This window comes from Lobosporangium transversale (assembly GCF_002105155.1).
Source record: "Lobosporangium transversale strain NRRL 3116 chromosome Unknown BCR41scaffold_6, whole genome shotgun sequence".
Taxonomy (NCBI): domain Eukaryota; kingdom Fungi; phylum Mortierellomycota; class Mortierellomycetes; order Mortierellales; family Mortierellaceae; genus Lobosporangium; species Lobosporangium transversale.
The window spans coordinates 980740-994324 of record NW_019028984.1 but is presented as its reverse complement, the minus strand read 5'-3'; the positions used below and the strand labels follow the sequence as shown (position 1 = coordinate 994324).

Genomic DNA, 13585 nt, shown 5'->3' with positions numbered 1-13585 from the left:
TGTTGATCTGATTCGTTACTCATTTGCTTGTATCACAGTCATATTTATTACACCCCCGAACAATCGGGTCCATGCTACCTGAGTCAGGAATAAAAGTATCCAAAAAAATACATTAAGTGTATTGGTGCACATGCTTTATCACGACCTGAACTCCTTCTGCATTTGACATAAACATTGGTAGGATAAACACATCATGGGATACCGCCTTATTTTACATAAGAGTGCTATTATAGTTTGAAGCAATAGATAGCATATCTCAACATGCTTTTTCTGCCAATCTCATAATTCTTTTATTCATCTTCATCATCCCACTCATCATGTGCGAATCGTGGCTCCAGAGGAACTCCCATAGCTGGCAATACTTCGTCTTGCGGAATTGTGCAAAGATTCGTGGCAGTTGAGCACCTCATGTGAGTGCCACAACTATCATGCATGGTCATGCTTGCTGTCTGTGGACTTGTCATTGCTTTTTTTGAATAGGATGATGGTGGGCATGACAATGTCCCGTCATGCTCCCCACACCCTCCAGCTGCAAGTAGGCACGAGGAACCGATCTTTGGACAAGGTCGATGGCGTGCTGGGTGTGATTGACTTCGGAGAGTAGGCGCTTGACTGTTAGGAGGCTGGGGTCCGATATCAGTCATGATATATTGTCGTGGATTGCTTGACCATTGAAAGGGAGTCAAGATCGGGGATATTGCAGCGACATGTGGATTGCCATATCGACAAACATGGTTGTAAATATGGCCTTGTGGCCCAAGTCCTCCAGACGATGAAGCTAGGGGCGAAGTATAAGATGCTGAGAGTGGGGCGGACGATCCAGATTGAAAAAAAGAATGCGCAGATGGTCGTCGTTTGGACGAGGCAACAATAAACATGGCACGTTCCTCGTCTGAAAGGTGATACCCAATGGCCATTGGGCTCGAGGCTGAGTTGCTCGGGTTTAGTTGTGGGAGAGATGAGCGGCGACGTGTATCTGGGCCTGCCACAGACATTGCCATTGACATGGTCATAAATTAAAAAGCGAAGTGCACAGAGGTCGATGTAGTGGAAGGAAGTAAAAGGGATACAAAAAGAGAAAAGATGAAGGTTTAGTATTTGGTATGGACTGGGAGTGAATAAATGCTGAGGTAGGATGCGGCGAAACTAAGTGACAAAAGGAGAGAGAATAAAATAAAAGACGGGTGATTGAGACGAGATCGTGGATTCAAGGGTGACAACGACAGAGAAATGAAAGGCAAGAAATACAGGAGTGGATTGGGTTGTCTTGCTGAAAAGAAGAGCTGTCAGGCTTATATATATATTTACAAGGATTTTTTTTTTTTTTAAAAATATGCTCTTGTAGTGCAGACCATGAGCTCCTATTGTCTGTCAGAAATTGGTATTGATGTGTGCCTTGACCACCTCCCAAAGAGGGGGGGATACAACACTTATTCAACCACATGTAACGCTGGCAATTCACTACAAGATGTCCACGCATAAACATGTAAGAGAAACATGCAGTCAGTTACTCGTTTGAGATACTCACACATAAGACAGATCTATACCGGTGTGTGCTTCTTTTTTTTACGGCTCCTCGTCATGAAAAAACCAAGCTCATCCATGCTCCTCGCCTATATCACGCTCTCCTCCAGGTTTGGATCGTAATGCTCCATTTTATTACCCATTATGCAGCTCAGTAAAGGGAATGATGTATTGTAAATGTCGCTCAAATATCCCAGAAAAGAGATTTTTCTCTTCATACTACGCAGCACCTTGCCATCTACGCTTTTTTATATTTATATCCCTCCTTGGACGGAAGGTGCAGCCGATGCTCAAAGAGGAGCCAACAACGAGGACATGGATTATAATAATAATCATAATTGTAAAATAAAATAAAAAAAAAAAAAAGAAAATAGAAAAAGAGTTTTTGTCTTTCCTTCAAAAGCTCAATGCGAGAAGTAGGGCTAATAAACTTCAACATGTGCTCCAGCAAAACGGGTTCCTTGGCTGTTTAGAAGAGGAATGGATATCAGGAGGGGAGAAGCCAACAAGTCATTGGAGTGTCAGTTGGTTGGCTAGCTGATTAATATCAATAAACTAAGAACCCCACTTATTTACTGCAGGATTTTTAACAGGTACAAGGAAAGAAAGGTCTCTAAAACACTCATCAGTGTATACTTAGGTTTCCCCTTTGGTAACCCGTTTGATAGCCCTTTATTGCTGTTATCGCCTGATGATATGAAAAGGACAGACCTCCTTGACCATCACTTTCTCTTAGGCACGCTAGGGCTTTTTTCATGCATACATCACATTTTATAAGCATAAAGGGCCATGAAAGAAGGGAGCATCAGAACAGGCAACCATTCTGCATACTGCAAACTGCATGTCGTTATCATAATCATGACTCCGACGGGAGAGGCACTATAATAAAAGATACAGGTGTCCGTCTGATGTTGTGAACAAGCCATGCAAATGTCTAACGATATTCAAGCTGAGAGGCAACTTATCATGTTGTGTCCGCTCAGTCTTCCTCACCTGTGGATCTTTACGGCTCTGACACAGACTCCTAACTCCTTTCCCATCAACAAGACCAAATACAGAAGGCTTAGGATAAGGCTCCAGCTCTGCGGTTTATGCATGTAGCGCAAAAAAAAGTGCGCCTTGATACGAGCAATATTAGTAAACAAAATATTGAAACAGGTCTTTTTCTGCCAAGGCAGACCAACTTGTTGAATCCTTTGATTTATCCATTAGGTTGTATCAGTAAACAGTCAGCTTGACAGAAGCCAATAGGGTTTTTCTCGATTTTATCTTTACAAACCATCGAGCAAAAATATAAAATTAAAATAGAATATTAAAATGCTATTGCTTCCCTTCTCTGCTCTCATTCCTTGAGCCCTAAAAAATGTGGAGCAGCATATTCATTTTTGGAAAAATTAGATTTCGAGCGCGTGTCGTCGGACTGTTCTTCAGAACGCGTTCGTTTTGTGATGAACAAAGCCACTTTGGGATTTTGACTACCTATCCATTTTCACATACTTTCTCATACACTTCATACACATACATACAAACAAATTTATACATTCCCCTCATGTCCTTGCCAGCTACACCGCGCGTCAACTCTGCCATGTTGAGCGCACACATTGGAAAGACTGTCCGATTCGTTGGAAAGATCATGGAGGTACAGGATGAACAAACGCATGTCGCATCTTGGGAACCTTCTCTTCTGATATAAGGAATGATTTTTCATAATTGTAAACATTTTTACAAGGGTATGCCTTGAGCCTAGGGGCTACCACAGCCTAGATAGGATACCAATATATGTGGGCTTTACTTTGCTTTGATCATTGTAGCTCATTCCCTGCCATCCTTGGTGGCAAAACAGTGGCGATGGAAAAAAAAAAATAAAGCAAAAAATTGGTGGCAAAGCTGGTGGGGCTATTGGATGGACAGATTCTTGCGTTCATGTGATGTTCTTACGCTAATTTGTAGCTTTCTCTTATTCCTCTTCAACAGCAAAACGGCACACGAGCTTTCATGTCTGCACCAGATAAGGGACAGGTCGAGATCCACATGAATGAGGTAAGATATTATTCTAACGCTATTTGTCTATTAATCTTGCTTAGTCTGGCCATTCACAAAAATTTTCAGGGAGGTATGCTGTCGCTAATAACATTGGTTATACAATCTAAATTATGTATGTTATAGACTTCGCAATATGGAACTCAGTTCATTGAGGTCATTGGAGTCGTAAATTCAGATCACTCAATTACAGAAATGGCATCGACCAACATGGGCAATGACTTTGGTAATACAATGCCCTATTATCTTCCAGCAGATGACTTAGTTTTCATGGTACATGATGGATGAAGTTTTTGGATATTAAAATGAATATGGTCTTTTGATTTAATTGAAATCTAGATTTGGAGACGTACAATCAAGCCGTGATTACGATGCAGCAATTTCCAACACTATTTTGAAACCAGCATCAAGGACTTGAACTAGAAATTATTATCCACAGATCATGCGCGTTTTCAATCTCCCAATAGTCACCTATTCATTTGTATCATTTCGACAATAAGCTTAAATCATAATACTGACAGATCTTGGACTAAAATAAAGAAATACTATCATTCAATTATTCAAAGATGAAAATCACTTGTTCATGAATCAAAAGCTGTTTAGGTTGCATGAGTTTTTCTAGGATCAACGGCCATGAAAGCCTCTTGTAATAGTGTTGGTGGTAGCCTCTTGGGTGAGTGTATGGAGGAAAATTCACCCAAAGTCGAGGTTAGTGTCATCACAGTTGGATATACATACCATTTACCCCTTGATTTTACCCACAGTCCTTTTTCTTTTTTTTTTCTGTTTCTCAATCCTCATTTTGTCTCTTCACTCATTCTTTCTTGTTACCAATTTTCTCTGCCTGTTCGTGTTCTTATTATTTAAGAGAAGAGATACATAAACAATTGCAGCTCTTTTTTTTTTTTTTTTTTTTTTTTTTTACATTGTTGACTATACAACCTCACAAACCATGAAGGCGGTCGTCTTCCTCATTCCGGCAGTACTCCTGTCAACAGCCATGGCATGGGGCAGAGAAGGCAGAGAAGGAAGAGAATCTATACCAACCAAGGCTTCATATGACCTTCACCAACCTGCCCCTAACCGTCGTTACGACTATAAGCAGTCTCTCAAGAAACCATTCATGTACAATGGAGCCATTCCCTTCTGGGGTCACCATGGCAGTACGTTTTTCTGAAAAAAAAAAAAAAAAAAAAAAAAAAAAAAGCTGCTTCATAAACGAATTACTGTTTATCTTGGAAGAACGAACAGTATGATTCATGTAGACATTTTTTTTTCTTTTTTGGGGACTTGTAGACTCATTTGTCGCGACCGATTTTATCCGACTTAACCCATCAGTTCCTGGACTAAAAGGATCCGCATGGCGATCAAAGCCAAACGAATATAAAGAATGGGAAGTCGAGTTTTCGTTCAAAGCCTTTGGGCAGAGCCATATCGGTGGTAGAGGTCTTGCATTCTGGTATACACAAGAGCACGCGATTGAAGGTCCAGTCTTTGGCAGTAAGGACCAGTGGAAGGGGCTGGGAGTTTTCATGGATACAAGTGATCCGGCCAATCAGGTGCGTGATTGTAATAGGTTTTTCTCTCCTTATTTGTTTTTGTTTTTTTGTTTGTCAGGAATTTAAAAAGACGTTTTACAGGAGGGGGAGGCAAACAAAAGGAGCAATTGAAATAATAAAAAAGGGGAAGTGAGAACTGCCTAGTCCAACATATGACAGAGGTTTTTTTTTTTTTTTTTTTTTTTTTCAATGTTCTAGAGAAGTAATTCGGTCATTTATGGAATTATGAACGATGGTACCAAGACCTTTCCGTCGAACCCTACAGCTAACACGAACAATTTTGGGGGTTGTCTGCGTGATTACAAAAACTCACCTTCGCCTGTTGTTGTCCGAGTCTCTTTTATCGGTGGAACGTTAAAGGTGTCTGCAGATACACACTCCAAAGGCAGAAAAATGGTGAATTGTTTCGAGCAGAAAAACGTGGACCTACCTACTGGATACTACTTTGGTGTCTCGGTAAATGTCATTTGCAATACAGTGAACCCATGTTTTAATAGATACGGTATCTATCGATAAAGTTGATAGCGGTTTTCCATATTTAACAATATCAACATTAATATAACTAAATTAGGCTCAAGGTGCATTAGTTGGGACAGCGGATGACCATGATTTGTACACATTTGAGGTTTATGAAGTCAATCCTCCGCCAAAAGAGAAGGTATAGTTTTTTTTTTTTTTTTTTTTTTTTTGGATAAAAAAAACTTTTAAACTGATTGTTTGCTTACATGCAACTTTCCTTCAACTTAGGCGCCAATGAGACCTCATGAAGAAGAAATGATCAAAAAAGGCAGAAAGGTGAAGATTGACGAGAAGGATAAAGAGACATTTGAAGAGGTTCAAAAGATCGTGGAGCAACAGGAAGCAAGGCTGCGAGAGGACAGTGATGGAGCCAACACACTCACAGCAGTAAGTCTGTCTAAGATTTTTATACATTTATATATACTTATGTGCTTTAATAACTTTTCACTGAATGCTTACCGACGAATCATCTTTTACACATACATATTAGGAGCAAATCGCCCAAACTGTAGGAGATACCCAACACCGCATTATCGAATCTCTTAACACGATCCATAACAAGCTAGAGTCATTGGGAGCACCAGTGCAGCCACTAGAGTCGACTTCTCAGAGCATTGATGAGATTAATACCAAGATCAACTCATTGGTGGCATCGTTGCATGCAATGGAGAAAGTTGTGCAGGGACTTGTGGAACATATTAAGAAACAAGATTCTAACAAAGCACCCGATATCGTCAGACTTGTCAAGGAAGAGATCCGCACCTTGAATTCCAAGATGGAGGATATGGATTCGAGACAAGCATCCCAGCACCGTTTGACCCAGCATAGATTGGTGAAATCGACCTCATGGATCTCATATGTTGTATTTTTGATCTTGATCCAGATCATGGCTGTATCAGTCTACACTTGGTATAAGAAAAAGATGTCAATCAATGAGAAGAAGTTTATGTAATATAGCTAAAGACGAGAAGAATCTTTTACGTTTTAATTTTTCTAATAAGAAAAAAGAAAAAAGAAAAACGCATGATAAAAGTTTTCAACATATTCTGGATTTAGACCTTTTCATGTGTATCTCATCTTGTGTTGCATGTTTCAATGAACAGTTGCATGTTTTATCGCCACTAAACCATGACATTTATCAAATACAAAGGCTACCTCTATGGGTTTTCTACTCATAAAACTGGTCCAGGGCCAATGTCAGAGTCTTACTGCTGTTGACCTCTTGATCACGGTAGATCCCTACCAGTCCTTGTCCACGCTCGTAGAGCGAGCTCTTGAGTGAAATGACAATGAATTGCAGTTGTGCTGAAGCATGTTCCTGTAGATAATGTCCAATCCTAGCTACGTTCAGGTTGTCCAACGCTGCATCCACCTCATCTAGCACAAAGAACGGTGATGGGCGGTATGAGTGGATCGCAAATAACAGCGCAAGGGCTGCCATGGTCTTTTCGCCTCCCGAGAGTTGATCCATATCGCGGAATCTCTTCAGTGGAGGCATCGCATGGTACCTAATCCCACTCAGATATGGTTCCTCTGTGTCCTCCAAAGATAGATAGGCAGTGCCTCCCAAGGGAAATGTAGTCGATTGTGTCAAAGACTTGTAGACCTCGTCAATCTTCTGTGAAATATGCTGAAATGCGCTGTTAAACCGATCGTAACGCTCCTGCTTGACACTATTAAAAGCTTCCTTGATTGATCTCGCACTCTTTCGTGCAGCATTAAATTCTTTATCTGTTTGCTTCAACCTTGCTTCCACTCCCTCTAGACGCTCAATTGCTTTCATATTAGGCGCCAGTCGCTCGATTTCTTCTGAGAGTTGTCGAAGACGATCTAAAAACTCATTCTCCAGTTGCTCCATCGTTTTGACTTCAGTGTGGTCGGGCTGAGATGACGATCCACCGTTTTGCGACTGGGTTAGTGATAGACGATGGATATCAAGTCCAGCTGTACCCGAGGCTTGGCTTGAAGATAGGGCCGCATTGGAGCTTGGAAGTACTTGTTTCTGGTCGTCATCAAGATCTGAAAAGTCTACTGTGATCTTCCATTCGTGACTTCGGTAGCTCAAAGAGGAACGCCCTGATACACCTCCTTCTGTGTCAATATCCATGTCATTTTCACTGGATGTTGGTGGACGAAAAACATCCACGTCATCTAAATTGACATCATCTAGCGAACCCCTCTCCATCGGAAGTTCAATTTGCTCAAGCTTGCATCGCCTGAAGATCGAAGAGCGTTCGGAGTCTAGTTTTTCCACCAGTGATTCCTACATCCGTCCAATCATTACGAGTCTATGATTAGTATATCATGTTCAACACTAATACTAGATGTCCTTAACATAAAAGTTTTTGTATTGTATTTCTATCATTACCTTGGCTCCAATATCCTTCATCAACGAATCCACCTGTTTGTTCACACGGCTAACTTGTTTTTTATATTCATTCACTTGGTTTGAGCAAGTCTGGAATGCCTCCTGTGCACCTTCCATATCTTGCTTTAGTGCCTCGATCTCTTGCTGAATGGCAGTTTGTTTAGAGAGAATTTCATCGCGTTGTCCTTCATAGCTATCCAACGAGGATGTTTCCGTGGTCATCAAAGTTTCTAAACGGGTAAGTCGCTCCTTCGTCTCGTTTAACTGAGTGGTCACAAACAAGAGCTGATTGCGTAGCTTAGATAGTAGCGTCTCAAATTGAGCCCTTCTTTCGGCAAGTTCCTGAGAGCGCTTCAGCCTACGCTCCTCGTACTCGCGAATATTGGATACTCCAACCTTGCGACAAAGTGATGCAAAAATCTCATCCTCGATTTGATGAATGATAGCCTCAATACTAGAAATCCTCGTCTTGTGCTGATCTAGTTCTTGGGACGATTGCTCAGCTTTGGGACCTTTCTCTGCCAATTCTGCATCAATAACCTTGATCTCTTCGCGAATGCCATTGATTTTCCTCTTGGTAGCGCTCAAATCTTCACGTGCGAACGAAAGCTTGCTTTCGATACCAGCCAGTTCACTTCTCAGTTCTTCTTCAGGTACACCTTTCTTTTTTGTCCTGGACAGCTCATTCAATTGCGCGAGCATGGTGTCTCTTCGTCTCTTCAGATCCTCCACGACCCTTTCTTCCCAACGGCGTGCACCTGAACTGATTCCACTTTGACCTCCGGTAATCAATCCACTCTTATGGAAGACAGTTCCATCAAGTGATACAGCCTTGACTTGCTGACCCAAGTCATAACACACATATTTCGCCACTTCCATAGTATCGCATACCAAATCATTGCCACATACGTACTGAATCGCGCGTTCTAAAGCCTCATCATATTGTACAACATCAATCGCAAGTCGAGCACCCTTAGCCAGAGTTCTTAATCGATCATTAATTGGCTTGACTACAAGCGTGTCCAGGGGTAAGAATGTTGCATAGCCTGAGCGTTGTTCTCTCAGGAACTGAATGCAGTCAATGGCTGTCTTTTCTCGATCAACGACAATGGCATCCATGTGGCGACCCACGATTACGGAAATGGCCGCATCATATTTTCTTTGAGTAGGCTTGCAAAGATCGCTGACACGGCCATGAACGCCTGGGAAGATGCGTTTTAATGAGCTCAATGTCTCTTTCAAGCGCTGTTCTTTCTCGGATTCACGTTGATCCAGCTTGGCTTCCATCAATTGGTTGAGGGTGATGGTCAACTTCTCATTCAGCTCCAGTTCTGTCTTTTCGATCCTAATTCGTTCGTTGTTTATGTTGGATAGGTCTTGCTGCACTTTAGCCTGATCCTGCAGAACTTGTGCAATGTGTGACTCAACTTTCTTTTGGTGATCAGCAAGACCTGTCTCTTGCTCTTTTAATCGATCTTTCTTGACCCTCAGCTCAGTAACCGTCTCCTGTAGGCGACTATTTTCCTCAAGGGTAGTCTTGATATTTCTCTTGAGCTGAGCTACCTGCTGAGTCTGAGTGATAGTTCGCAAAGCGACTTCCTCTTTTCTATAACCATGAAAGAAAAACCATACGATTAGTTCCTTTCCTTTTTTTTCTTTCTTCGTAAAAAGTAATGATTCCGCAATACATTAAACATGGAAGCATACTTAGAGTTATAGAACTCAATATCCTCTTGACTGAGAACTACACCACGAGACTCCTCTTGTGCTTTTGCCTCCTGCTCAAATTTAGTTGCAGCCTTCTCAATTTTAGCCAACTCTGCTTCGAGTTGAGTAACGCCTCGTTGCTGTGAAGTATATGTTTCTTTGACAGTGATTCCGTTGGATTTGATTGACTTAATCTTTTTTGACACGTGAGCAATCTTTTCGTCTAAACTTAAAGCCTCTGGATGCTATTTCAAAAAACAGAAGCTTGTTAAGATTAAATCCCATTATGCTGTAAGAATAAGTTTGTAAGAAGGCAAGAATTATCGATATTTAACATACGAGATCGCTAAGAGCCTTTTCACGTTTAGCAATAGAACGTTCTTTTCGATAGGCTTCTCGCTGTGCTAAAGCTTGTTCTTTCTTTGCCTTTTTCAGTAATTCCTCCTGTCTCTCCTGTAGATATAATAGGAAGAATTTCAAAATGAGCAATGTCTCTTGATTTGGTTTTCTCTTTTGCAGTAATGTGAGTAAACACAATATTGCGTTACCAGCTCTGTCTGGGTCGATTTGAGTGCCTCATCCTTTGCCATGATTTCTTTCTCGGTTGTCATGATATTATGTTCAATATGGAACAATTTCCAAACCAGATAATTGACCAAAAGATTTGCCTACATTTTCAGCACATTATCTGTGTAAGTACTTTGAGGTTAACTTGAGACTGCAGATCGGTGCAAAAAAAAAAAAAAAAAAAAAAAAACGTGTGTTGTTATAGCATACTTTTTCTTCCTGCAAATTCTCAAACCGTTCAACTTCAGCCATCTGTTCTTGATATTGTTTAATCTCGGCATTAATGCCCTTCTTTCTATGAAAGTTGAAAGTAGAGTTTTCCACAGCACGCTCTTGTTCTTCCAAAAGTCGATCGTATTCTTGTTTGAGCTCCAAAGACCCACTGATCTGTTCAATCAGCTTAGTAAGGTCCTTTGGTGATTGTGACGCTATCGCCTCTACATCACCCTAGAATAATGGCGTTCCAATGATAAGATAATATTACAGATCAGACCAGACTGGCGACTTTCAGGTAAACTCCACTGCATATAGATGTTAGTCGGTATCTCATGCTGTTTACCTGGAAGACCAAAAAATTTCTTGCTTTTACAAGAATATTTATTTTTTGTAAGGCTTTATCATAGTCGGCATATATCATCGCTTTTCCGTTTATCTTGTATTCACTCACTCCAGCCATATTAACACTGCATCAGAAGCGAAAAAAAAAAAATACATAAAGTTAGATAATGAGTGAGAGAAAGAATCAGTAAATCTACCAAGGATAAGGTATAAATAAACAAAGCAAGCACTCGTACTTCTTTATAGCGCGCATACCTCCTGGTAAAATGGATTTCATTTCCATCATCCTTTTGGTAAACAGCCATAACCCAAGTCTTTCTGGGATCCGAACCATTGTTGCCGCCCTGACGAGATGGTTTGCTCGTTCCACTGCGCTGTGACTGCTCCTGATCCTCTGCACGATCGCGGTAGATAAGTTCCCGAAGTTGACTAGAACGAAGCTGTGAGGACTTGACACCAAGGACAAAGGAGATGGCGTCCATTAAGTTGGATTTGCCTAAGAAGTTGAAATGAAGGGATAGTAAAGATAAGTAAGATATTTGGTAGGCAAACAATTTCTTCATAAACCTAAGAGAATGTCATTGTTGGAAAATTCCGGCAGGTACAATTAGGGATTTATCCACGCAAGGGAAGAGAGACAAAAAAAAAAGTAATAGCTAGATCTGTTAAAGGATTTGAGCTGTATATTTTTAAGTACCTGCACCATTCGGTCCAATGACACATGTAAAGTCATGGAAAGGCCCGATGGTTTGATGACCCTTATATGACTTGAAGTTCTCAAGCTCGATGCGGTGCAATCGTCCCATTGTCCCAAAGTAATGGAGATCAAGAGTAAGGATATGAGATGGGATGTATGCAATGCAACTGGAGGTTGTCAAAAAATATGAAAGAACTCTTTGATCCCTTTGCGGGGTGCAGAGGAATAAAAAAGTGGTGGCAAAAAACTAATATCGCAAAAAAAAAAAAAACAAATACAAACGCGTTCTTTTGTGTTTTGACTAGAGGCGCGTCAGTTTTCCCTAATATGGCAGCTAATTAAGGGTAATATAGCATACAAGTGACTGCTGCACTTGTTTACCATTACTACTTTTTTTTTTGACCATTATCTCTTGTTCATCCCTCACATTGCGCGCCATGGTCGAAATCAATACTATCAAGAACAAGCTCAAAAGAGAAGAGCTCTATCAAAAGCAGAAATCCGCTAAGGCTAAGGAGAAGAGAGACCGTCGTACAGCACTTCAGAAAGAGGAGGCATCAAATCCAGAGAAAAAGGAGGTAAAAACAAAAAAAAAAAAAAAAAAATTAGTAGAATACCCTACTGATTCATATTTAGTGCCAATTGGGGTCTCTCTTCCAATATGATTCCAATTTAAGACTCATGATCTACGGACTAGAAAGCAGCTTTAACTTATCAATTGGATATCTTTTTTTTATAACAAGAAACGGCTGGTGGAGAATGTCCCAAATACATTGGAGAATACCCGAGAATTTGATGAGACCATTGTCGGAGATGATGAGGAAGTGGCTGCTGATGAGGCAACAGATGAATTTTCACAATACTTCCAGAGCGGGGTCGCTCCCAAAATCCTGATCACCACTAGTAAAGGACCGAGTTCTGTAAGGAATATTCATATGGCAGCATTTACTTCAGCCTTCAATTTATTGTGTATTGATCTCCATAATTCTCGTCTACTTCCTTACTGTTATCTCTTTTTTGCTTTTCTTTTTTTTTTATTTCGTTATTTTAATTCTTTATTTAGGCTGTCTATGAATTTGCGACCGAACTCGTTGACATCTTCCCTAATAGCCACTTCGTAAAACGCAAACCACAATTTGAGATGAGACACATTGTTGAGTTTTCAAAGAATCGGGATTTTACGGATATTATGGTCATTAATGAGGACAGGAAAGAGCCTAGTAAGCTGAAGAGTTTTAGCATGCCCATGGATCATCGTGTTAAAATACGAGAGGATACAGAAACTCATGCCCTGATGGATTGATTTGTCCATTTACATTTTCACTAGATGCTCTTACATTGATTCACTTACCTAATGGACCAACCGCGCACTTCAAGTTGAGCTCCATTTCCCTTAGCAAGGAAATTGAAGGTCATGGACGTACATCCTCGCATAAACCAGAGTTGATCCTCAATAATTTCAATACACGTCTAGGTCACACTATTGGAAGAATGTTTACAGCTCTTTTCCCCCATGTACCGGAGTTCCAAGGTCGACAAGTCGCTACTCTTCATAATCAGCGCGATTTCATTTTCTTCAGGAGACATCGGTAAGAGGAATAGAGTAACGAACCAACCAATCAAAAAAAAAAAAAAAAAAAAAAAATTGCCACTGACTATTATTTTTATGTGTGAATGTGTGTGTGGATGTTGCCTGTTTCTTTCTCTTTCCAAACTTAGCTATATGTTCAAGAACGCCAAGCGTGTTAATCTTCAGGAACTCGGCCCTCGGTTTACGCTGAAGTTAAAGTGGTTGCAGAAGGGTACATTTGACCGAAAGGGCGAATATGAATGGATGTTCAAACCCGAGATGGAGACGAGTCGCCGCCGGTTCTTCTTGTGATCAAGACAGGAACCATACATTTATTTTTATTTTTATTTTTATTTTTTTTTATTTTTTTTTTTTTTGCATATCCTAGCATGTATCATGTATCATATATATTATGTTGTCAATAATTATAATAAAAAAAGCCAACACATTTTTGGTGCAACAGAGCAGTGGGAAAC

The 13585-nt window shown here is 40.5% G+C and overlaps 5 protein-coding genes across 5 annotated transcripts; 3 read left to right on the top strand and 2 right to left on the bottom strand.

Annotated features, from left to right (window-relative positions):
• Nucleotides 1–290: 290 nt before the first annotated feature.
• BCR41DRAFT_393440 (hypothetical protein) lies at nucleotides 291–1007 on the bottom strand (the record flags this gene model as incomplete). Its single annotated transcript, XM_022028563.1, has 1 exon — nucleotides 291–1007. One exon carries the CDS (start codon nucleotides 1005–1007, stop codon nucleotides 291–293), a length of 717 nt encoding a protein of 238 aa, XP_021884593.1.
• Nucleotides 1008–3020: 2013 nt separating this feature from the next.
• Nucleotides 3021–4113, top strand: BCR41DRAFT_347978 (replication factor A protein 3). Its single transcript, XM_022023200.1, has 4 exons — nucleotides 3021–3163; nucleotides 3499–3564; nucleotides 3691–3790; nucleotides 3904–4113. The coding sequence occupies exons 1-4, from the start codon at nucleotides 3074–3076 to the stop codon at nucleotides 3960–3962; spliced, it is 315 nt and encodes a 104-aa protein (XP_021884592.1). The 5' UTR covers nucleotides 3021–3073; the 3' UTR covers nucleotides 3963–4113.
• A 367-nt stretch (nucleotides 4114–4480) lies between these two features.
• BCR41DRAFT_384374 (legume-like lectin family-domain-containing protein) lies at nucleotides 4481–6692 on the top strand. Its single transcript, XM_022027559.1, has 6 exons — nucleotides 4481–4727; nucleotides 4861–5123; nucleotides 5322–5579; nucleotides 5695–5781; nucleotides 5871–6029; nucleotides 6133–6692. The coding sequence occupies exons 1-6, from the start codon at nucleotides 4517–4519 to the stop codon at nucleotides 6592–6594; spliced, it is 1440 nt and encodes a 479-aa protein (XP_021884591.1). The 5' UTR covers nucleotides 4481–4516; the 3' UTR covers nucleotides 6595–6692.
• Nucleotides 6693–6731: 39 nt separating this feature from the next.
• BCR41DRAFT_384373 (putative SMC1-chromosome segregation protein) lies at nucleotides 6732–11787 on the bottom strand. Its single transcript, XM_022027558.1, has 9 exons — nucleotides 11540–11787; nucleotides 11098–11338; nucleotides 10844–10967; nucleotides 10495–10731; nucleotides 10266–10385; nucleotides 10057–10170; nucleotides 9718–9962; nucleotides 8011–9616; nucleotides 6732–7905 (listed from the first exon to the last, which is right to left on the bottom strand). Exons 1-9 carry the CDS (start codon nucleotides 11646–11648, stop codon nucleotides 6811–6813), a joined length of 3891 nt encoding a protein of 1296 aa, XP_021884590.1. The 5' UTR covers nucleotides 11649–11787; the 3' UTR covers nucleotides 6732–6810.
• Nucleotides 11788–11948: 161 nt separating this feature from the next.
• BCR41DRAFT_347975 (anticodon-binding protein) lies at nucleotides 11949–13439 on the top strand. Its single transcript, XM_022023199.1, has 5 exons — nucleotides 11949–12117; nucleotides 12283–12459; nucleotides 12603–12759; nucleotides 12867–13128; nucleotides 13259–13439. The coding sequence occupies exons 1-5, from the start codon at nucleotides 11977–11979 to the stop codon at nucleotides 13419–13421; spliced, it is 900 nt and encodes a 299-aa protein (XP_021884589.1). The 5' UTR covers nucleotides 11949–11976; the 3' UTR covers nucleotides 13422–13439.
• The last annotated feature ends 146 nt before the right edge of the window (nucleotides 13440–13585 follow it).